At 39.6% G+C, this 21,361-nt stretch overlaps 5 protein-coding genes across 8 annotated transcripts; 2 read left to right on the forward strand and 3 right to left on the reverse strand.

Moving 5' to 3' along the window:
* Positions 1-4,496: 4,496 nt before the first annotated feature.
* LOC140767202 (uncharacterized) lies at positions 4,497-5,938 on the reverse strand. The gene is made up of 2 exons (XM_073107035.1): positions 5,384-5,938; positions 4,497-5,281 (listed from the first exon to the last, which is right to left on the reverse strand). The coding sequence occupies exons 1-2, from the start codon at positions 5,834-5,836 to the stop codon at positions 4,631-4,633; spliced, it is 1,104 nt and encodes a 367-aa protein (XP_072963136.1). The 5' UTR covers positions 5,837-5,938; the 3' UTR covers positions 4,497-4,630.
* A 2,328-nt stretch (positions 5,939-8,266) lies between these two features.
* LOC140767079 (GTP-binding protein YPTM2-like) lies at positions 8,267-11,450 on the forward strand. The gene is made up of 8 exons (XM_073106861.1): positions 8,267-8,516; positions 9,359-9,431; positions 10,000-10,047; positions 10,127-10,174; positions 10,440-10,511; positions 10,616-10,771; positions 10,944-11,047; positions 11,133-11,450. Exons 1-8 carry the CDS (start codon positions 8,503-8,505, stop codon positions 11,227-11,229), a joined length of 612 nt encoding a protein of 203 aa, XP_072962962.1. The 5' UTR covers positions 8,267-8,502; the 3' UTR covers positions 11,230-11,450.
* Positions 11,451-12,199: 749 nt separating this feature from the next.
* LOC140767596 (uncharacterized) lies at positions 12,200-16,077 on the forward strand. 4 transcript variants are annotated; one of them, XM_073107578.1, is made up of 7 exons: positions 12,200-12,529; positions 12,865-12,903; positions 13,830-13,967; positions 14,167-14,303; positions 14,387-14,481; positions 15,206-15,321; positions 15,501-16,077. In XM_073107578.1, exons 1-7 carry the CDS (start codon positions 12,389-12,391, stop codon positions 15,882-15,884), a joined length of 1,050 nt encoding a protein of 349 aa, XP_072963679.1. In that variant the 5' UTR covers positions 12,200-12,388; the 3' UTR covers positions 15,885-16,077. The 4 variants fall into 4 exon arrangements, with proteins under 4 accessions (XP_072963679.1, XP_072963681.1, XP_072963680.1 ...); XM_073107580.1 differs by having other exon boundaries at positions 12,201-12,529; positions 14,164-14,303; positions 15,201-15,321; positions 15,501-15,682; XM_073107577.1 differs by having other exon boundaries at positions 12,206-12,529; positions 14,164-14,303.
* Positions 16,078-16,218: 141 nt separating this feature from the next.
* On the reverse strand, positions 16,219-17,295 carry LOC140767598 (uncharacterized). Its single transcript, XM_073107581.1, has 3 exons — positions 17,090-17,295; positions 16,956-16,995; positions 16,219-16,867 (listed from the first exon to the last, which is right to left on the reverse strand). The coding sequence occupies exons 1-3, from the start codon at positions 17,153-17,155 to the stop codon at positions 16,236-16,238; spliced, it is 738 nt and encodes a 245-aa protein (XP_072963682.1). The 5' UTR covers positions 17,156-17,295; the 3' UTR covers positions 16,219-16,235.
* A 58-nt stretch (positions 17,296-17,353) lies between these two features.
* LOC140767595 (phospholipase A1-Ibeta2, chloroplastic-like) lies at positions 17,354-19,274 on the reverse strand. The gene has a single exon (XM_073107576.1). It carries the CDS (start codon positions 19,121-19,123, stop codon positions 17,543-17,545), a length of 1,581 nt encoding a protein of 526 aa, XP_072963677.1. The 5' UTR covers positions 19,124-19,274; the 3' UTR covers positions 17,354-17,542.
* Between the last annotated feature and the right edge of the window lie 2,087 nt (positions 19,275-21,361).

Below are 21,361 nucleotides of genomic sequence, written 5' to 3' on the forward strand. Positions count from 1 at the left end.
AAGCTCCTTTCCTATTTCTTCGTAATATGTATCTGCAGAAACAGAAATAAAAGTAGCTTTAGTTAAGTCAGTCGAGGATTCATCTATCATAACATTAGCAGATTCCATAACAGTAGAAGTTTCAAGGTTAAATACTCTGTAGGCTCTACTATTATTCGAGTACCCCAAGAAGATGCTTTCGCTACTTCTAGTGTCAAATTTAGTCAAATATTCTCGATCACGCAAGATATAACATTTACTACCAAAAACTCGAAAATACTTAACACTAGGTTTCTTACCTTTCCAGATTTCATAAGCAGTCATATTTGTACCTGGTCTTAGATAAACACGATTTATCACATGTACCGCTGTATTGACCGTCTCTGCCCAAAACCTTTGAGTAACCTTTTTAGCGTGAAGCATAACCCTAGCCATTTCCTACACAACTCGATTTTTTCTTTCAACAATCCCGTTCTGTTGTGGAGTTATAGGAGCTGAAAACTCATGTTGAATACCAAGAGAATCGCAAAATATAGAAAAAATTTCATTTTCAAATTCTCTACCATGATCAGAACGAATCCTAACTAGGGTTGTAGATTTTTCATTCTGCAATTTTAAGCATAGTGATTTAAAAATTTCAAAGGTTTCAGACTTCTGACGTAGAAAGGCAACCCAGGTATATCTGGAGTAATCATCGACCATTAAGAATATATAGCGTTTACCTCCAAGACTTTCAGTTTTTGTTGGTCCCATCAAGTCCATGTGAACTAATTGTAGCACACGGTCAGTAGTAGCTGTATTTACCTTCTTGTGTGAGATACGAATTTGTTTTCCAATTTGATATGAACCGCACACTCTTTTTGACATTTCTTTTATCTTAGGTATTCTTCTTACCACTTCATGTTTGGACAGAGTAAATAATTCCTTGTGATTCACATGTCCAAGACGTTGATGCCAAAGATCTGCAATGTCGAAAGACGCACTGTTACATTTCAGTTTATGTGAAGTTCCAACGACATAGCAATTATCAGATGTTCTAGATCCATAACATATAACATTACCATCATAATCTAGAACAGTACAATCATTTTTGGAGAATTTTACCTCATAATCTTCATCACAAAATTGACTAATGCTTAGTAGATTTGCTTTCAAGCCCTTAACATAAAGAACATTTTCGAGACGAGGAATCCCTAGAGTATTTACCTTTCCTTTACCTATTACCTTTGATGAATTACCATCTCCGAATGTCACAACTCCCCCTTCATGTTTTTCAAGATTAGAAAATAACGACTTGTCACCCGACATATGTCTTGAACAACCACTGTCTAAATACCATAAATCAGAATTTAAAGCTTTCAAGGCTGTTTGTACAACATAACATTTCAAATCACTTTTCTTGACCCATATTGTTTTTGTTTTCATCCCATAAATGAAAGCAGCTCTAGGTTTTTGCAAAAATTTACAATGAGGTCGAATATGCCCTAGAATGACGCAATGATAGCATATCGGAACAAACCCTTTTCTACTCACCTTTTGTCGAGGAGTGTGACTAAAGTTTACCTTTGGTGCCGTCAAAGATTCACCAGTTTGTATATTCATCTTCAATTTTGAAGGATTCATCCAGGATTGCTTTGAACATACGATTGATGGCTTCAGGTATTCTTCCTTTTGTTTACCTGCAGAAACAAAAACAGTTTTATTATTATTTGAATTACCAGTATATCCAACACCATACCTGTCTTTTCCAGATATCTGAGCTTTTAGAATCTCGTCCAGTTTGTTCTTCCCTTTTAGAAAAGCAACTTCCTTATGCAATCGCTCTAGTTCAATTTCATCAGCCTTCATTTTATTTTTCGCATTGTCAAGTTGTTCAGAAATGTCTTTGACACGTTCAAGCTCCAATTTGTACTTCTCCTCAACTTGAATTTTTTCTGGTTCAATTTCCTTGAGTCGTTGAAGTAGTCTAAGATTGCTTTTCTTGAGTTTAAACGACTCCAGGTACAAGTCATTATATGCCTTTTGAATTTCAGATTCATCTTCCTCAGCCGGTAGCATATCAAGATCATCTGTACTATCAGTATCATCAACAGAATCAGTATTAAGCAGAGAAGAGGCAAAGGCTACAAAGTTTTCTTCGTCTTTATCAGAATCATCATTAGATTCATCTGAATCGTCCCAAGTAACTTTCATAGCTTTGCCCTTTCTCTTAAGACGATTAGGGCATTCTTGTGCGATGTGTCCAAAACCAGAACATTCAAAACATTGAACTTTATCTTCAGAATTCTTATTTTTCTGTTTGATATTATTGTTGCTACCACCTGTATTCGAAGTCACAGTATTCTTCTTTTTCACAAAAGTTTTGTTTTTTTCAAACTTTTTAGTATTCAACTTGTTTGGCTTCCGAAAGAATTTATTGAACTTTTTGACAAACATAGCCAACATCTCAACATCTAAATCACCTTCATCTTCAGACTCCTCTAAATTTTGTTCAACAGTGGATAAAGCTATCCCTTTGGACTTCATCGGTTTTGAAAGACTGGACTCAAATGTTTGTAGATTTCCTACCAATTGTTCAACTTTCATAGAGTCAATGTCCTTACTTTCCTCAATAGTTGTAACTTTCGCCTAAAACCTTTCTGAAAGAGACCTAAGGATCTTACGGACAATTCTATTTTCAGGAATTTTCTCTCCTATGTTGAAACTGGAGTTGACTATATCACTTAACTTTGCATAGAACTCATCAAATGTTTCATTCTCCTCCATACGTAGGGTTTCAAAATTAGTAGTCAACCTCTGAAGTTTCGAAAGTTTTACAGCCATAGTACCTTCATGAGTTGTTTCTAAGATCATCCAGGCTTGTTTTGCTATTTCACAAGTAGATATTCTTCTAAATTCTTCCGAGGAAACACAACTAAAAATTGCATTTATTGCTTTGCTATTCCAGCCAACTTTTTCATAATCTGTTTTATCCCATGACTCAATCGGTTTCTCAACTAACTCATCATTCACCATGTACATTGGTGGACTCCAACCGTTCATAATGGCCATCCAAACTCTCTCATCTATAGACTTCAAATAAGCTCTCATCCTAGCTTTCCAATATCCATAATTTGATCCATCTAGAATAGGAGGTCTAATAGATGAGGGTCCATCTATATGAAAATCCATGCCTATTTGATCTCTCTCAAAGAGTGAGAGAACCCGCTCTGATACCAATTGAAAAAATAAATCCCTAGACACACGTATGTATCTAATATCTAGGCAATGATATTTCTCGTTCGCTTAAGTAAAAGTCAGAAAAAATATTAAAAACGAAAGTAGAGATGAACGCCAAGATTTTAACGTGGAAAAACCCAATCGGGAAAAAAACCACGGATCCAAACTCGGATCAAAACCAATCACTATAATAGTAGCAGTTACAAGACTGACTCACAAAACACCCCGTCGATCCAAACGACTTTGTTTCTCTCAGTCTTGATCGCTAGAACCCACGATTCACTGCTTCTTGTGATTGAAGTCCAATCTCAGTAGCCCTCGAGATTGATCTTTCGTCTAGATCACCCTTAAGACGAAAGATTAAGATTTGTAGATGCGAAGGGCCTTGTTTGTTGAAAAACCGATGTAGCCTCCAAAAAGTCTCCTTGAATAATCTTCTTCAACCACACTAGGTTAGGGCAACACTATTCTTATATATGATCTCCAAGATAGAGTCAAATCCAAGTCATATTCGTACTCACGAAAATCCAATAACTTGCAAACTTCACATGTGCATTCGAACGCGACCCGAGTGCGTTCGAACGGCCTAACTTAATCTCAGGTGCGTTCGAACGGGCCCAAGTGTGTTCGAACGCGACAGCTTGAATTCTTCAGGTTGCGTTCGAACGCGTTTGTGAACGCTGCTCTCGGTCTGTGTGAACGCAGTACCCGCGTTCGAACGCGTTTGTGAACGCGGCTCTCTGTCTGTGTGAACGCAGTGCCCGCGTTCGAACGCGTTTGTGAACGCGGCTCTCTGTCTGTGTGAACGCAATGCCCGCGTTCGAACGCGCTTGTGAACGCGGCTCTCTGTCTGTGTGAACGCAGTGCCCGCGTTCGAACGCGCTTGTGAACGCGGCTCTCTGTCTGTGTGAACGCAGTGCCCGCGTTCGAACGCGTTTGTAAACGCGGTGAGAACGCGAGGCTTTTCTCCAATGATCTTGCAATTCTTCACACCAGAGATATTCTAGACCTGTGTAAAGCTCAAATACATGAAAGAATACACTTAGAATATTTTGTACAAAATTGCCAATAAATAAAAAACCTAACATAATTACTTTATCTCTCTTTATATGCTTTACAATTATTATTTAGTTGGTTAGATTAGGGGTGTCAAAATAAACGATCCGCTTGAAAATAGCTTAGTTTTAAGCTTGAGTTTGACTTTAAGTTTTTTAAAAAATATACTCTGATTTTTGGCTCGGGTTTGACTTCGGCTCAGAAATTAATTTTAAATGAATCATATATTTCAAAAAGGAGTATGATATAACTAGAGAAAATAATACAATATATTTTGGGAAATACAAAATGTATGCTTTAATATTACAACAGACTTCATATTACAATGAAACCAAACTATACTCTACTAATGTAGAACGTCACAAGATTAAGCATATTAATTCTTAACCCCAGTAGGAATAGTGGCACTAATCACCAAGTTCGAATCACCTTCCTCGTCGTGCGGTGACATCACCACCACAATCCCTTCGCCATTACCACGAGATATAATATCATAGGAGACATGAACAGCCTTATTCCCTTCCATTAGACTAAGCTCTTCAACACGACAAAACTCCTCCCAGTGTACCACTTCAACATTAATAAGCGAGTCATTTGTCCTCACATCTTCACTCCATCTCTCCACCTTCAAACCCTCTTCCTCGCTAAGGAATAGATAAAAATTAGACACTCCTCCTGCTGCTCCATGATCTCCAAGCTTAGACACAGCTTCCGAGGCAACGAGTTTGTTCAACGATGGCATGAGCTTGCTTGGCTTCTGAGAGGATTTGAAGAGCACAGTGGTGGTGGTGGTAATGGTGGGTTTGGAGGAATAATCGAGAGGTATAGACTTGATGTAATTTGGATTGGCACGCCTTTGGAAGAAGCTCAAGTGGAAGATTGGATCTTTGGAGAGATGGCCTTGGGATAGCATTTGGGCGTGCGTTAGAGCCCACGATTTGAGGAATTTTGTTAGTTGCCAAGGATCCGCTAACAGAAGACTACAGCTGATCCCAATGGAGTATCCTTCCTCCTGGAATCGCGTCACCTGCACCCACATACATATAATTCCTTTAAACAAATTTAATTCAAATTATGTACATATAATTAGTAAGCAAGAAATCTCAATTGCTATATATATTATATATACCTGAACATAAAACAAAGCCGAGTAGTCTGGATTCTCTTTATCCACGTCAGCCCAGTAGGCCAAAAGCGACTCCTTCTGCTTTCTATCCTTCAAATCCAAGAAGTCCGAGACGGTCATATCGAGTGATGCTTGCACCAGCCGAACTCCGGCGTCGTTGGCCTTGATCTCCCACAGGCCGTCGTCGCCGCCGTTAGCGGGGCGCCGAAGCCGGCCGGCTAGCGCCGGCTCTTCGACTAAGGCGACCCCGAGCGACTCCCTCATCCACGCGGCCAGCAACAACGCCGACTCATGCTCGACGGCCTTGTTGTAGTAAAAGATAACTACAAATCGGCTTTGTAACGCTTCGGCGCTCACCGGAGCGGCGACGGTGATCGGACGTGACCGCCCGGGATCCGACATCTTCACCGGACATACGCTTTGGAACGCCTCAATGTGTAATTGTTTGCCAGCCATAGTAACTTATAAGCTCAAGTGAACAAAACTATATCAATCTATATATCGATCAGCTTAGAAGCATGTATGCTATTATATATATAGACTTTTCTCTTACAGTAGACATGGAAGTTAGTTAGCAGGCATGTAGACATTTATTAAGCAGGCAAAAGAGTATATATATATATATATTTTGAAACCAGGCTGGTGGGCAGTGAACATCATTACATTAACGTGGATAATTATTACCACCATTAATATTATGGGATTAGATTCGTTGTGGCCCTTTGTTTGACCCACATAATATATAATATATATGTATATATAATTTTTTTTCTTAGTAAAATTAGTTCATATATCTAACTTATTTGGCACTGTTGGTAGTTGAACTAGTCGAGTGGTCTAATAGGACTTGGATTGAAATTTATTTCAAGCTCAAGATAAACAAACAGTTTAATTTGAGCTTATTTCGACCCTTTTTTGAGCTGTTTGATAAGCGACAAGCTTGGTTTTATCCAATTTGAGCCAAATTTGAATTGAAATTTGTATGGTTTATATTTTATAGAATCAAACTAAATAGATAACTAAATCGAATCTTATTGGCTATATATATATATATATAGTTAAATTCGACTTGAATTTAAATTTGAGTTTGATTCAATCAATCAAATTAAATATAAAACTAAGTTAAATTGTATTTATATATTAATGGAATGGGCATCGGGTTGAGATTAACGGAGCCGATTTAAAATTAAATTTGAACTTGATTTATTCGATTCAAGTTTGGGTTGTTTCATATATGAACTTAATTGAGTTTTTATCTAGCTGACTTAATTATTTTTAACAGCCCTGCTGCTTATTAAATGCAATCTACTTTCGATAGTTACTCTTTTCTAATTCAATAAATCAGAATTAATTAGCCGGAGGTCGGCAAACTTTATGGGTACTAGGGATGATGACCTATCCTATCATAAATGAGATACATTATACATGCCCTGTTACTTGTATTACAATATCCAGCGGTTCCAATTGCATCAGAATATAGATAGGTATTAAATGAAAACTTTATTAGAGCGTTTCATTTGATCTAATATGGATGTTGAAAGGTGTAGAAAAATGCAATAAAAAGGATACTGAAGCAGGGGCAAATTTTGTTTTTAATCGCATTTTTTATAATTTGCCCAAAATTTGAGGTTATTTACATGGATATCACTTGGAGTTAACTAAACACTAAAAGTTTTAAACAATTTTGATATACAAAATAAAATATACTTATTCTTAGTCAATGAGATTTTTATTTTTTTATTAAATGATTGAAAATTAAGTTTGCATTTATTGATAAATAACCGAGAAGGTAGATATTGAAGAAAAGTATAAAAGTTTTAAGACGTAGATTTATAAATATTACTTAATATGAGGCCCGAGTGTTTCGACCGATCATCTCCTTATTACTGTTAGGGTGGCTCATTGGCACATTCGAAAACGTGATAATAATGCCTATTTTAATTATATGCTGGCTTTAAATGTTTGGAAGGTAATCTTAGGCTATCTCAAAAATATTTCGACTAGAAAGTCTTTAGGCTATCTCAATTTGATAGGAGCCTCCTTCTCTAAGTAGAATTGAAGTCGATTTAGATACTCCTACATAGGACCACTAGATCTTGGTGGCATGAGATTTTTCACCCAACAAACTAATGTTGGGAAAGTAATTGATAAGACAAATATATCGCTACACTTGCAATTGAAGTCTTGGCAATACTAGATGCTCTTCACCCTATTACCCTAATTGTTGTTGATCATGTGGATCAAAATGGATTCTCTCATCTTGGTAAACATGCTGATCGGCGTGAGTGTCTAACCGCCATATTACTACAGTAGATTAAAAATTTTCATATTTTTCATGAAAGAAATCTCATAAAATTTCTTATACAAAAGTTTTGAGACGTAGACATATAAATATCACTTAATATGAGGCCCAGGTGTTTCGACCGATCATCTCCTTACTACTGTTAGGGTGGCTAATTGACACATTTGAAAACATCGTAATAATGTCTATTTTAATTATATGCCAACTTTAAATGTCTGGAACGTAAAATATTTGGATTAAAAAGTCGTTGGGCTAATAAAATCCATTGCCATCAATCTATCAATTCGATGAGAGCCTCCTTTCCTAGGTTGAATTAAAGTCAATTCAGATGCTCCTTCTCGGTGGCACGAGGTTTATTGCCTTATCCTTGCAAGTAATTGATAAGGCAAATATATCTCCACACTTACAATTGAAGTCTCGACAATACTAGATGCTCTTCACTCTATTACCCTAATTGCTGCCGATCATTCTCTCCTCCTAGGAAACATGTTGACGGGCAAGAGTGCCCGTTCACCATATTACTATAATATATTAAAATTTCTTATATTTTTTGTAAAGCAAACCGGGTGTCGGAGTGGATGGCCAACTTAGTTCAGTCAATAGTTACACATTAAAAAGAATAGTTTTTTTTTAAAATAATAATAATTAAATCCGCGATCGATTCCCTTTCTCTCGGAATCTTCTCCTCCTCCTCCTCTTCATTTCTGCTACCGTCCCTTCGATTCGGACCCTAGAAAAAAGAAGTAAGGAGTACGTCTTTTTACGCGAATCCCTTTGTTGATCACCGTTATCGTCGTCGACGTCCTCCTCAACTCCCGGCATGAATCCGGAGTAGTAAGTCACGAAATCATAATCTGAATCTCGATATAGTGAATATTTTTGGGACTTGGAGTCTTTTAATGTTTGTGTTGTCTGGATCGATCGGATAGGGTTAGGTTGAGATCTCTTTTGAGTCATACAATTTTCGTATATTGAGGAGGAATTCTTGTTTTTTTTTTTTGGGCATGATTCGTGGTGGAGTGAACGTTGATTAAGTAGATGGCTAGATCCGATTGTACGGGTTTGGGGGGGTCTGACGTTGTTTTACTGCCTTTTCCCTTTCTCGTGAACGTTCTCTTGAAAGATTGAGCGGATGCTATTTGGGTTGTCTGGTTGGATATTACGGTAACGTTCTGCAAATCAATGGAATTATTCTCTACTAAGCCTTGAATGACATTCCATAACAACATTGCCGTTGGTGTTGATCAAGTAAGGATTTGAAATTGCCCACAATTTTGGGATGTTGTTAGGAATGTCACGATGCACAGCTGAATTTACACTGAGATTTAGATTTTCTCTTAAATCTTGCGATCTTGCACATTATCTTATTATTAATTGGAAGTTTTGTTTTGTTTCATTGGAGAAGCATGTATTTAACACCATAGATGTTTCTAGCAACATTCTTAAGATTTGAGAATATAAAGACACGATGTTATGGATAGCTTGTTAAAACATGGACTGTTAAGTAAGAGCGTAATACAAGATGAGACATGCAGATTGCACATTTTGAACCTAAACAGAACTTCCAGATGTTAAACAGCTTGTTTAACACTTGTAGTGCCTTCAAGCTTTTTCCTTTTTGTCTCTTGAAATCGGTTTCTAAAAAAGTTATCTTCTTGATTTTTCCAATTTTGCAGTGATTATCTATTCAAACTTCTCCTTATCGGAGATTCAGGTGTTGGCAAATCTTGTCTCCTCCTAAGGTTTGCGGTAAGAAGCAAATTGTTTTGTTTACTTGATTTCAACTTTGTTCGCCTGTTGGAAAACTGATGTTTTGTTATCTTTGCCACTGTTAGCTTATCTTCTTTGCATATGCTTGATGGGAATGGTCAGATATACATGAGTGTATATATTATTGATGAAATTGTTATTTTTTCTTTTCCTTGTGATCTCCTTGGTAGTTGATGGCAGTACATTTGTATATCTTATTGTTGATGTAATGAGAAAGGACAATAATGTATTGGTTATTTATATGGCTAACCAGTTGTCATGCTAGATCATACACTTCATTACATATAAATATTTCATCCTGTGATGTAGTATGGATGTGGGTCATATAGACAAAGCACTACTTTTACATCACAGTATCTTTTATGCTCCTATCTATTGGCAATGAGGCGGATTCTTACACAGTATATAACATTCCCTAGAATTTTGACTGAATTTTCTATCTTTTGGTATGAAGTTCATCATGTTCATTTCTGAAATTTTATCATACAGCTCAGTCAAGATTTTACCTATTTAACCCATTCTTATCTTTTATTTTTCCCATTGTTAGGATGACTCGTATTTGGAAAGTTACATCAGCACCATTGGAGTTGATTTTGTAAGTGCAAGTTCTATAAGATGCTAATTAAGTGATTCTGTGTACTTACGGAAGTACTTAGTACTTTCTTTTGTTGCAGAAAATACGTACTGTGGAGCAAGATGGGAAGACCATCAAACTCCAAATCGTGAGTTTTCCTAAATGGTGCAATTTCCTTGGGTCTGATTCTTTGTTTTGAAATACTTCCATCACCTTTGGTTTTGAAATATTCTTGATATCAGTTAAATTTTTCCAGTGATTAATATCAACTGCAGTATAGTCAAATTGTCTTACTTACCCTTGTGGTAAAAGTATAGCATTAGTTGCTTTTACTTTTCTCGAATCTTTATTTGGATCACCTTTCCTTCTTGACTGCAACTTTTCATTCTTTTTCTTTTCTCCGTTGATCACAGTGGGATACTGCTGGGCAAGAACGTTTCAGGACAATCACCAGCAGTTATTACCGAGGTGCTCATGGTATTATTGTAAGTTTTTAAATTTTTTCAACTACTCATCATAATGTTGCATATTCCTCTGACAGTCAAAGATGACAAGTTCGTGTGCTCATGTATCCTTCCTGGATTTGCAGGTGGTATACGATGTGACAGACCAAGACAGTTTCAATAATGTGAAGCAATGGTTAAATGAGATTGACCGTTATGCAAGTGACAGTGTCAACAAGCTTCTTGTGGGTAACAAGAGTGATCTTACAGCTAAAAAGGTTGTATCTTATGAGACGGCTAAGGTGAAGCACTAAACCCACACTGTTTCAGTTTTTCTTCTTCCTTAAAATCGTCCACTTCATGAGCTTGCAAATATCGGAGGCCTGGTCATCTAGGTGGTTTCATGGGTTCTCGGATGTGATGTTGCATTTCCTTCTTTTAATACTATCCACTTCATGGTGCTCTATATTTTAGGCATTTGCTGATGAGATTGGTATTCCATTCATGGAAACTAGTGCAAAGAATGCCATTAATGTGGAGCAGGCTTTCATGGCCATGGCTGCTACTATCAAGAACAGGTATGTTGTCAAAGCAAACTACTACTTTTCCCTAACTATTATTTTTATGGATGCTATAAAGTGCTAATATTCCTGCCACTTTCAGGATGGCCAGCCAACCGGCCATGAGTAATGCTACGCCACCAACAGTACAAATCCGTGGGCAACCTGTCAATCAAAAGACAACCTGCTGCTCTTCTTAAGTTTGTTATTTGCTCAATAACATGTAAATTTTAGCAATTGTTTCCTGTTCAGGATGATGCTTTATATAAATATATTCTTTTAGATACTGCTGTCATTATTCAGTTCATTCTAATATTTGTTCCCAAGTCTGGATTAGGAACAGCAGCTGTTTGTATGCTATTGAATCTGGAATCCTTCTAGTTACATTTGCTTTCTATAATCGATATGCTTGTTGTTAGGATCTTCTTTGTACCTCAGCTTAAGTGCATGCAAACGATGTGCATCTTGTGATACATTTTGGAGTGTATTCATGTGGTTGAAAATTGAGACGAAACCATTAACTCAGGGCAGCCTTTTGAGCCCAGAGGTCTAAAGGCTGAGACTGGTTTTGTGGGGAGGGACAGCTTAGATTTCGCTCCTGTTCGCTTGGGCTTCTGCCCTGGCAAGTTTTCATGTCTGCTATCAGTAGATGTATCTCCAAACTAATATATGAAAGCGACTCAAAGATCGTCAATCACTTCTGGGAACCATTTTGAAGACTCTTATTGGAGCATTAGGATTTAGGACTAGTAAATTGGGCAGCCTATGTGGATAGGGATAGTAAAATTTTGTACCTGGATTGATTGAATTCTACATTGGGTTGTAGAGTCCTTACCGGGAGAAGGGAGAAGGGGGAAGGTGAGTTTGCTTAATATTATCCGATGAGATAGGACTGAACCTAAGACAGTTTCCTTCGGTATGCTAAATATAAAATATTCTTATAAATTAATTTAGCCATTCTTTTGTTTTTAAAACTTATATTCATATTTAAGTAAGTGGGCTTTATAGAGATTGGCATATAGAAAAGCTAAAAATTATCCATAATAGAAGTAGATTTATTATTGGCTAATATTCTTAAGATAATCCACTTTTAAGAAAAGTAACTATGCTTGGAACAACCTCTCTTAAGACAATTCAGAATAATAATAATAATCGTTCAGCTTAGGCGGCTGAGATATCATAGCTGCGCTTCATCAGTCCATCCGTAACTCTTTTTATATGTGTCCAGGACACCCGGCGCGACCATTTCTTCGGTAATCGTCACGGCATTTCTTGATCTCCTTCGTCTCTCTCTCTCTCTCTCTCTCTCTCTCTCTCTCTCTCTCTCTCTCCGACTCGGGTTTCCGATCGACTCGAGCGATGGCGGATGAAGAGGAGCTTTGCCTTGAAGTAGAGGCCATGCAAGCCGTCTACGGCGACGATTGCCGCGTGATCCAAGAATTCCCCCCTCATCTCGCCGTCCACATCAGGCCCCGTACGGCCGGCGACTCATCGCAACAGGTGGCTCGCCTAATTTTACTACTTCTTTCTTTTGATCGTTTTCTTTTCCCTGATTTCTGGAAGTGAACCGATTGGGGGGGCGGGGAACACAGATCTATGCAAGAATTATGAGTTCTTGTTATACATCGATCCTTGTTTGTAGAAGAATACGATTAAGCCTGTTTAATATGTCAATATGGATTATCTGTACAAGCATTCTTCCAACACTGGCATGTAATGCTTGTAGATTGGTCAGCAATGTAGCAGTTCTCGTCAATTTTAATCTAGCAGGCTATGTCTATCTCAGGATGGTAATATTATTTTCTTTTCTTTTGCTTCTTCTTTTTTTTTTCCAGTTCGTGGAAGTCATCCTTGGAATAAAATCATCCATCCAGGTATGAGTTGGAAGCCTGAGAAAAATTGCTTTTGTTTTCTTTCCCTTTCCTCGCCTCTGCCAATGTTTCCCATTCAAGAAAATTAGCCATGATTTAGAATTCTTTGTCTCTGAACTTCTATAAGCTACCTGTTGAAGTGCTTCTGTTTTTCCAATTCACTATTTGAAAACATAGATGATGATGGCAGATAAAAGCCTTAAATTATGTTCGTAAGGGCAAGCCAGGTTTGAGTTACACTGTTAGAAGAATCACTTTGACTTGTCTTGCCTTGTGAGTTTCTGTGATGTTTGATTATTATGTGGAATTGTTTTGTGGCTTACTGTTGAATCTTACAAACACTTAGTGTAATATCCCATGATCGGAATGCTCACTCCCTAACTAGAGACATACATAGAGGTTCTAATACTAGCTAAATTGGGTAACTTTCTCCAAAACGAAAACAATAGTTGACGATGGCTGTGCCGGCGGTATACCGACAGATGACACGAGAGGGTGCTGCACGGTATCTTCCTTAGCAGCTTCAGCGCTTGCTATTGACCTCACAATCTAGCTTACCATCACTGCTCGCTGCCCCCCCGAGCTCGAGGTGCCGCTCACACCCATTGGGTGCCCTAGCTTGAGGTTGACGGCGAGCGGTGACAATGAGGTCGATAGTGAGCGACGCAAGGTGTAAGTGAGTAGTCTCCCTCATCTTTTTCTCTTCTCTTATATCACAATCGGTGGCTAACGTGGGCTATGCCTATGATACGGTCATCCTTGGTTGATAGTGTTGCTGAATTCACCAATATATTATATTCTATAATTATAAGTATAATTCCACTATATATGTTTCTTGTCTTGATTTATCCTTCCATTCTTTTTTAACATGATCAGTTGTTTTCTTTGGTTCGACATTTCAAGCTTCTAATATTGTTTTCTCCTTGCAGTATCCAATGGAGCCTCCTCATGTGTATGTCATTGAAATGAAAGGCCTGGATGAGAATCGACAGGCACACTTAATTACTCGCATAAAGCAAAAGGCATGTGAGCTGTCTTCAAACCTGATGCTTGTTGCTTTGTGTGAGGTAGCCACTGATATACTTTCTGTTAGTTATTTTATGTTATTTAGATATCTTTGTTAAATTGCATCTAATTAATTTTTAACTTGGTAAGTTTGCTAGAACCACCTACCTGTTCTACCAATTATTATCAGCAGAATTGGAGATCAGGTGATATTATATGCTTTCCTACCTGATTTAATTTAATTATTTTACATGATAGGAGGCTGTGGAGATCCTTTCAAGTGTGAATCATCCTGAAGGAAATTGTCCATTGTGTCTGTATCCTTTGGTTTCAGAAGATAAAAGTGGCTCCTCTTTGCCGTTTATGAAGTTAATGTCCTGCTTTCACTGCTTTCACAGGTTGTTTATTCTCCTCCATTTCTATTACATTGTAATAAAGTTTCAAATCTTCTTGCTGATGTTTGGGTATGTTGTTCTTGTAGTGAATGCATTATCAGGTGGTGGAAATGGCTCCAAGAGCAAGATGATTCTAATTGTCCTGAGGAGATAATTTCTGTAACTGTGGGAAGCCAGAGAGGTAACTCTTTTGTAGTATTCCTCCTTTAGTTATATTTGAACATAAATGAAGCAATTGTGCTCTCCACATGATCCTAGTCTTTTGTTCCACTTTATTTTTTATTTGTAGACTTGAACAAACTTTATGCTTACTGATTTGCCAATTTTCCTATCTTTCATAATACTAGACATTTCCTATATATGCACATGCATATTGCCTAACAAGTAAGCATGGTCCTTTTCTGCAATCATAAGTCATGATGCACATTGATGAGGCAACAGATTAATAACTTCCATCAGTTTCTGTAATATGGAGCATATTTTTGTTCTCCATAAATGTGATAGATCAGTTACTTCTCTGTGAATCTTTTGCTCTATGTTGCCAATGTTTTAAATGAGGATATTTACTTAGAGATTCCTTGAAAATGAACTGTTATACGGCAAGCACTGCTTAAAAAATTCTGGCACTCATGAATTGCCTTGGCGTTAATGTTCCAGTACTTGGCACCCAGAACTCCTCCTAGAGGCGACCCACCCCACTGCATGTGCTTTCATACTGCAAAGCAATATTGATTCTCGTGACTTCTAACTTCGTAATAGTATTGTAATGGTAAACGTAAATAGATGCAACATTCACATGCTTATTTCTACCTTAAATGTTTAATATTGGAGCTCACCTGCCTGGACATATTACACTTCCTGCTAGTTTCTAATTCTTTTTTATGGTTGGGCGCTGTCCAGCTCAGATATACATGCCTGCACAAATCAGCAGAAGGGAAATTGTCCAGTATGTCGCAAAGTGTTTGATGAGAAGGATATGGAGCATGTTTCTTATTATCTGGGAACAAGTTCTATTCAAGCAGTACGTATTTCTCTTTGTTGGTTGTCTTTTTGGTCTGAGCATCTTTCTCATGTCTCATTAGCTGCATCATGTTTGCTTTTATATTGCTTCATTTGTCGAAAATTTAAGTACACTAAATGAAGCAAAAGGACATCACTTGCTATTGAGAAGATATTAACCACCATCATCATTTGATTCAGGAGTTTGCTACAGCAAATAATGATGAAGATGAAAAAGTAGTGCTACAATCTGAGTCGGAAAATAACAGAAGGCAGCAATTTGAGACCCTGTTAGGACTACAACAGGAAAGAAACGGTTTAATTGAACCCAGGAAGAACCTATCCATAGCGCCTGGAATGTTTCTTCCTCTTACTTCCATTCCACCTGCTACATCCACAGAAAGCACCGGCGACCAATCTCAAGATACATCAGGCACTTCAAATGAAGCCACCACGAGCAAGCAAAAGACCGCAAACTTTAGAAGAAAACATAGAACCCATAGCTCAAGAAAACAACAACAACATGGGAAAACTGTGAGAAGACAGCAATGGATACAAAAAGGAATGGACACTTCAGATCTATGACAAAAAGGGAATGCTTTAATAATTTTTGGCAGCTATATGTGCATAAGAAGAGAATGTCAGATGTGTTTTTTTTTTTTCTACTATTACGTCGAATTTAAATCATCTGTATCAACAGGAATAAAGTACATGCATAAAAACATGTGTATGTGTAACCTGGTACGTTTCTTCTTGATTTACCATTGTTTGCTTTCAAGCTTAAGCTGTCTATAGTGCATTCAGCATCTTAAGACAAAAATTCAATGGCACTGCATTCTTTCTCAAGCACTTCAAGTGAACATTTGGGATTAACATAGTAAATGAATCCTAGCGCACAAGATTTACACCATTACGATAGATTGAAAAGATAAGTTGCTATTGCACCCGATGGATCCATTGTTCCATGCGAAGCTGCTTTAGTGGCGGGCCAACGTAGGGTTTGTTCTTGCGAGGGCACCGCCATTTCCCCAAACACTCTGGCGGTGCCTCATCTGCCACCTCAAATTGGCAATTGGTTTTATCCTCTAATGGACTCCTCAATCCTAGTTGTACTTTCCTTTCCAATCTCTTGTGGTTTTTCTCTTGCGACATTTGGTGCCTTTGCGGGGATCTCTCTCTCCTCTTTGTCGAAATAAAACCATTTGTTGCAGCATCTTTAAGTGGCTCTGCACCGTCTGAAGCTGGAGATGCTTGCTTGACAGGTGAACTCTTTGCCTCGATGTCTTCTCTCCCTTCTAAATTACACGAGACTTGTCTGCAATCGTCGATGAGATCATCTCCAGACATTTCCAGTAAATTTTGCTTACGATTGGCTTTTGGCAAAGTTTCGTCATTTGCCTCTCTCGGGTGTTCTTGATTTGAGGATTTGGTCTTTTCCTGGTGCCTGCTTGGAGAAGAAACTTGACATGGATCTTGAGTCGCGTTCTCCTCTTCTCCAGCCAACGCCAAGTCGAACTCGGGGGATTCGTACTCATAGCTGGAGAACCAATTCCTTATGTCCGGTGGCTCTGAGGAAAAATAAGACAGAGATTCAACAGAAGTAGCATGGAGAGAAAGAAGAAGGATGGAAGATTGGTGTAATCTTTGAGCACTCACGTGAAGGGAGCGAAAGGGGATAAGAAGATACATCCAGATTCTGCGAAGCGAAAGACGCAGACGAATTGTATGAATAAATGCCACATTGAAATTTACACAGTTCAGAGAAGGAACGAGAACGGTGGCAAGACTACCTCAGAATCGAGGGGGTCGAAGAGGGACAAGTCATGCTCTTCCCCGTCTCCGGAGATTTCCGCCATGACCAGGTACAACCCTTCTCAGTCTCTGAACACATTTTTGTTCAATCTTTTTCCCGCCTCGAGTTTTTTTCGCATTTTTCGTGTTTCTTTTCGCCCGCCAAACTTTTGCATAGTCTTGAAACTCGCGTAGAGTAAGGGATTTAAAATTAAATTAAAATAAATTAAATTTTGTTTCAATTCAAAATGATAACAAGTGTGTCATTAAAAGAATATAATGAATAATTCTCAACCCAACAATTTTGTTGGTTCGGTAATTGATACAAAGGTATAATTAATTTATAAAGACAAAAAAAAAAAAGTATAGATAGGATTGACCAAGTCGGGCACCAACATTGAACTTGACCAAACTTCTCGTTGACCACTAACTCTCCAAGACTGGGTCAAGATCTAGGAAGGGCTAGCCACGTATCCATATGGGTCAGCTCTGACGACAGCGGCAGCCGGGTCAACCGCAAGAGCCCGAGCCCGGTTCACGTAGACCTTCTTCACATTAGACCGCTGCAGCTGCAACAACCTCACGATGCTCCGCCTCGCGTCGGATCTAAATGGCCGACCCGACCCGGTAAACCCATCAATGAGGTGGAGATACGCCTCGAGATCGTGGCAGCATCCCGGTCCGGCGTTGGGCCGGAGGCAGGGGGAGGCGCCGCTGTCCAACCTCAGCTCCATTCCCACGTGCACGTACCCCTCCCTCACGCGCGGGATCGGCGCCGGCGCGCCCGGCACGCGGGTGATTAGATCGCCATCGTTGACTATCCGCAGGGCGTTGACTTTGGGGTTGTTCTGGAGCCGGTCGGCGAAGGCCCTGTTCCCGACCTTGGGCCCGCCGAAGGAGACGACGGCGATGGGCGGGACGTTCGGGGAGCACGTGCTGAGCTCCTCGGCGGCGAGGAGGGCGAGGGCGGCGCCGAGGCTATGGCCAACGACCGTGATGCTGAGCTCCTCTCCTTTATAAATCTCCATCAATCTTTTGACCTCTTCGACTATCGTCGTCGAAAGGCTCGGCGCGTGCTCGCCGGCGGTCTTGTACAGGCTCAGGAAGCCGCGCGCCACCTTCGGGACGTGCGAGGAGTCGCCCTCGCTCTCGCCTTCGCTGTCGCTGCTTAGTGGGGTGAGGGTGGTGCGGAGGTTCTCGGCCCACTCGGGACATGTGGCGGTGCCACGTAACACGATCACAATATCTCGGCGACCCATCCGCTGTATCTCGCGTTCGGAGTCGCAGACGGCGACGTAACCGATCCAGCTGGACTGCTGTGTCAGCCACGAGGGGGCGTTCCGGGGTTGGGCCCAGGTGGGGAGGGAGAGGGCCGACGTGGCGAAGAGGCTGCGCGTGGGACGGTAGTTCCGGTCGGGCAGGATGAGATGGCGGTGGCGGTGGCTGGAGGGTGACGTGGCGGCGGAGGAGGATGGTATAGAATGAAAGGCATGGTAGGCGTATTGAACAAAATCTCCATATCTAAGCAACTCGCGACGCAGATTCTCATCAAGAGGATCGAGGAGTCCTTTCCATTGATCTCCTCCGTGGTAACGCCGCCACCGCGAAGCTATCGAGTTCTTCGGGGACAGCCGCGGCGATTCCGATAAGAGACGCTGGATATAATTCAAGCTCCGGGGCGATGCCTCCTCGGGCATCGGCAGCCTGGCGAAAGGGAATTTGAAGATTGAAGAGAGATTGAGAGCGTTAAAAATCCCCTGATCTTGCGACGGTTGATCATTCTTGTTGTTTTGGGTTGTCGGTTTTGTTTGGGGAAGCGGTGGGATAGTTGTCAACTGGGTGGATGGCTTTAAGAGGACGCGGTCGAGATTGGAGAGGTGGGTTTTAGTAGTTACGGTAGAAGCGGAGGAAGAGGTAGTAGTTTTAAGGGAGCAAGAATGGGGGTTGAGAGGAGAGTGTGGGCGGCGATGAGTAGTAGCACGAGACGGAGAGATCTGGCGAGGTGGGGTCGCCACGGCGCCGATAACAGGCATGGATATGGTTTTATTGCTATTTCCGAAGACGGCCGATCCCTGAATTTGTCCTTTAATTTGGCCGAGAGAGAGAGAGAGAGAGAGAGAGAGAGAGAGAGAGGAGGAAATGATGGAAGGATGCTGATAAGTAACTAGTACCGGATGATATATGGCAGTCTCTCTCTCTCTCTACATATATATAGGTAGATACTTCAATGCCCGAGAACAAATTATATCTATTTCCACTGTCTATTACGTACGATAGAAAACGCGCTCTCTTGGAACGCGGACGCCACGTGGCTTAAATTATGTTGGGAAAAAAAATAACTATCCGCATCCGGTACTCGGTCGTAGTCAGAGGATGGCAGGGGAGAGATAGTTTCCGTGGTTGGTAGGATGTTTCGTCGTCCACGGCAGCTAGGATGATCATGCGTACGAGAGGAAGAGACAGACTATTTTGAAGACCTAAAATATATCACGCTCGGGTAAGTGATGCCCATTTGAGATTTGAGATTTGAGATTTTGGGGAGGGAGGGAGGAGGGAAAACGGTTCAACCCAGCTTGCTTTCTGGCCTGCCTACTGGTCTTCCATTCTGACGATTCCAAGATCGATCGATTTAAAGTTGCAAAGTGGGTTGTTGGTTAATTGGTCATGCCAAGTGTCGCCTCTGACTTGTTTGATATTTGCACGAGACGTGGAGAGATTTCTAGAGAGTGAAACGGTTCTACCCAGCTTTGCTCCATTGGCCATTGCCTACTACTACTAATACTAGTCTTTTCATCTGACTCTTCCAACATGGATTTAACCTCAATTTGAGTCCCAAAGGTTGACCAAACGTCTCGCTGCATTGTCGGCACATCCGACCCTTCTGGGTCTCCCGTTTATTTTTGCAGCTTGTTATTGTTGCCTGCCAAAATAGGGTTGATCTAGCGGCCAAGTGGCTGTGATGTATATCGTATGTTGGATTTCCTTGATCAAAATCATTGATCGTTGGTTGGAGAACAATTTAGTTACCCTCTACTAACCACTCGGTGTTCTAATTTTTTTTTTTTTTTTTCATATAGAAAATGGTTTGGATATTTTTATATACTGCTGACGACTAAAATATTCCATGCGAGGTTATAAAGTCAGAGCGATGGTGGGAACTGGGAACGATGGAACTTGATCCGTGCCGCGCCCACTTCCTTGAATTTTATATACAAATATATTTGACTTTCTACTCTCTGATTTTGTCTTTAAAAAACAAAAGAACTATTCTACATTACGTAATTGAAGTTTTCACCACGTCAGTCATTAAATACCAAAGAAATATTATTACATAGAACTTATTATCTCCGTTTGTTTGTTCAGAATACCAGATTAAGATGTGCCACCGCCACGGTCTTCCAAAAGAAATCCTACCCTACCTAATTCTTTCCAACAGATAGTCAGAGCACTATTAAAGACGGTCTGGTCTTAACATACAGAATATTAAGACCTTGGTTTTTCACATTTAGCCCGCTTTCATGATGCAGAGAAGTCTTTTTTATAGACATAATTTTGAGGTTATTTATAGAAAAAAGCTCTCAGTTCTTTTTCTTTTTTAAATAATGACAATATTAGATTTTTGATACTGAATACATATATTTTTCATACTAGATAGATGTATATCTTTTTATAATAAAATGTATGCAATTTATATAAACTGATACACAAAAGCTTATTATTTACTATTTGAAAATCTATTTTCTTTTTCTTTTTTTCTCTCTTTGCAAATGCTTCGATTTATGCTCTCATAAATTTGATATGAGGTCATTAATCGGTGATGATGAGAAGAGAAGTGGTATAAGTATTTCCAGGAGATGTGCGCTTAGTCGATTAGTTGTAATGGTCTGCCAACTGGCAGAAGAAAGAAAACTTTTAATTAGACATTAACTACGCTGAATCTGTGGGCTCACGCGGTCAAATTGTACATCGGAGAACAAAAGTTGGATGCATAAGTTCATACCTATACCTATGTGTGAACACTAGAGGCACAGAGCAAAAGTATACAAAAACTTAGAGGCTTGTGCGTCACTTCCATGAATTCAACCTTCTGACTTGTTAATCCTAGCCACGTTCTGTTCCCGCTTTTCAAACCAGAAAAGAAGCCTTTGAATATACTGCAAAAGTTCATCTACATAGCTAATGTATCTTTTAACTTGACCAAATCCGAGCTACTCTTAACTTGTACAGTTTCTTTTTTTTTTTTTCTTCTCTTTTGTAAACATAATGGTCAC

This window comes from Typha angustifolia, chromosome 9 (assembly GCF_048772165.1).
Source record: "Typha angustifolia cultivar Huaian chromosome 9, ASM4877216v1, whole genome shotgun sequence".
Classification (NCBI taxonomy): domain Eukaryota; kingdom Viridiplantae; phylum Streptophyta; class Magnoliopsida; order Poales; family Typhaceae; genus Typha; species Typha angustifolia.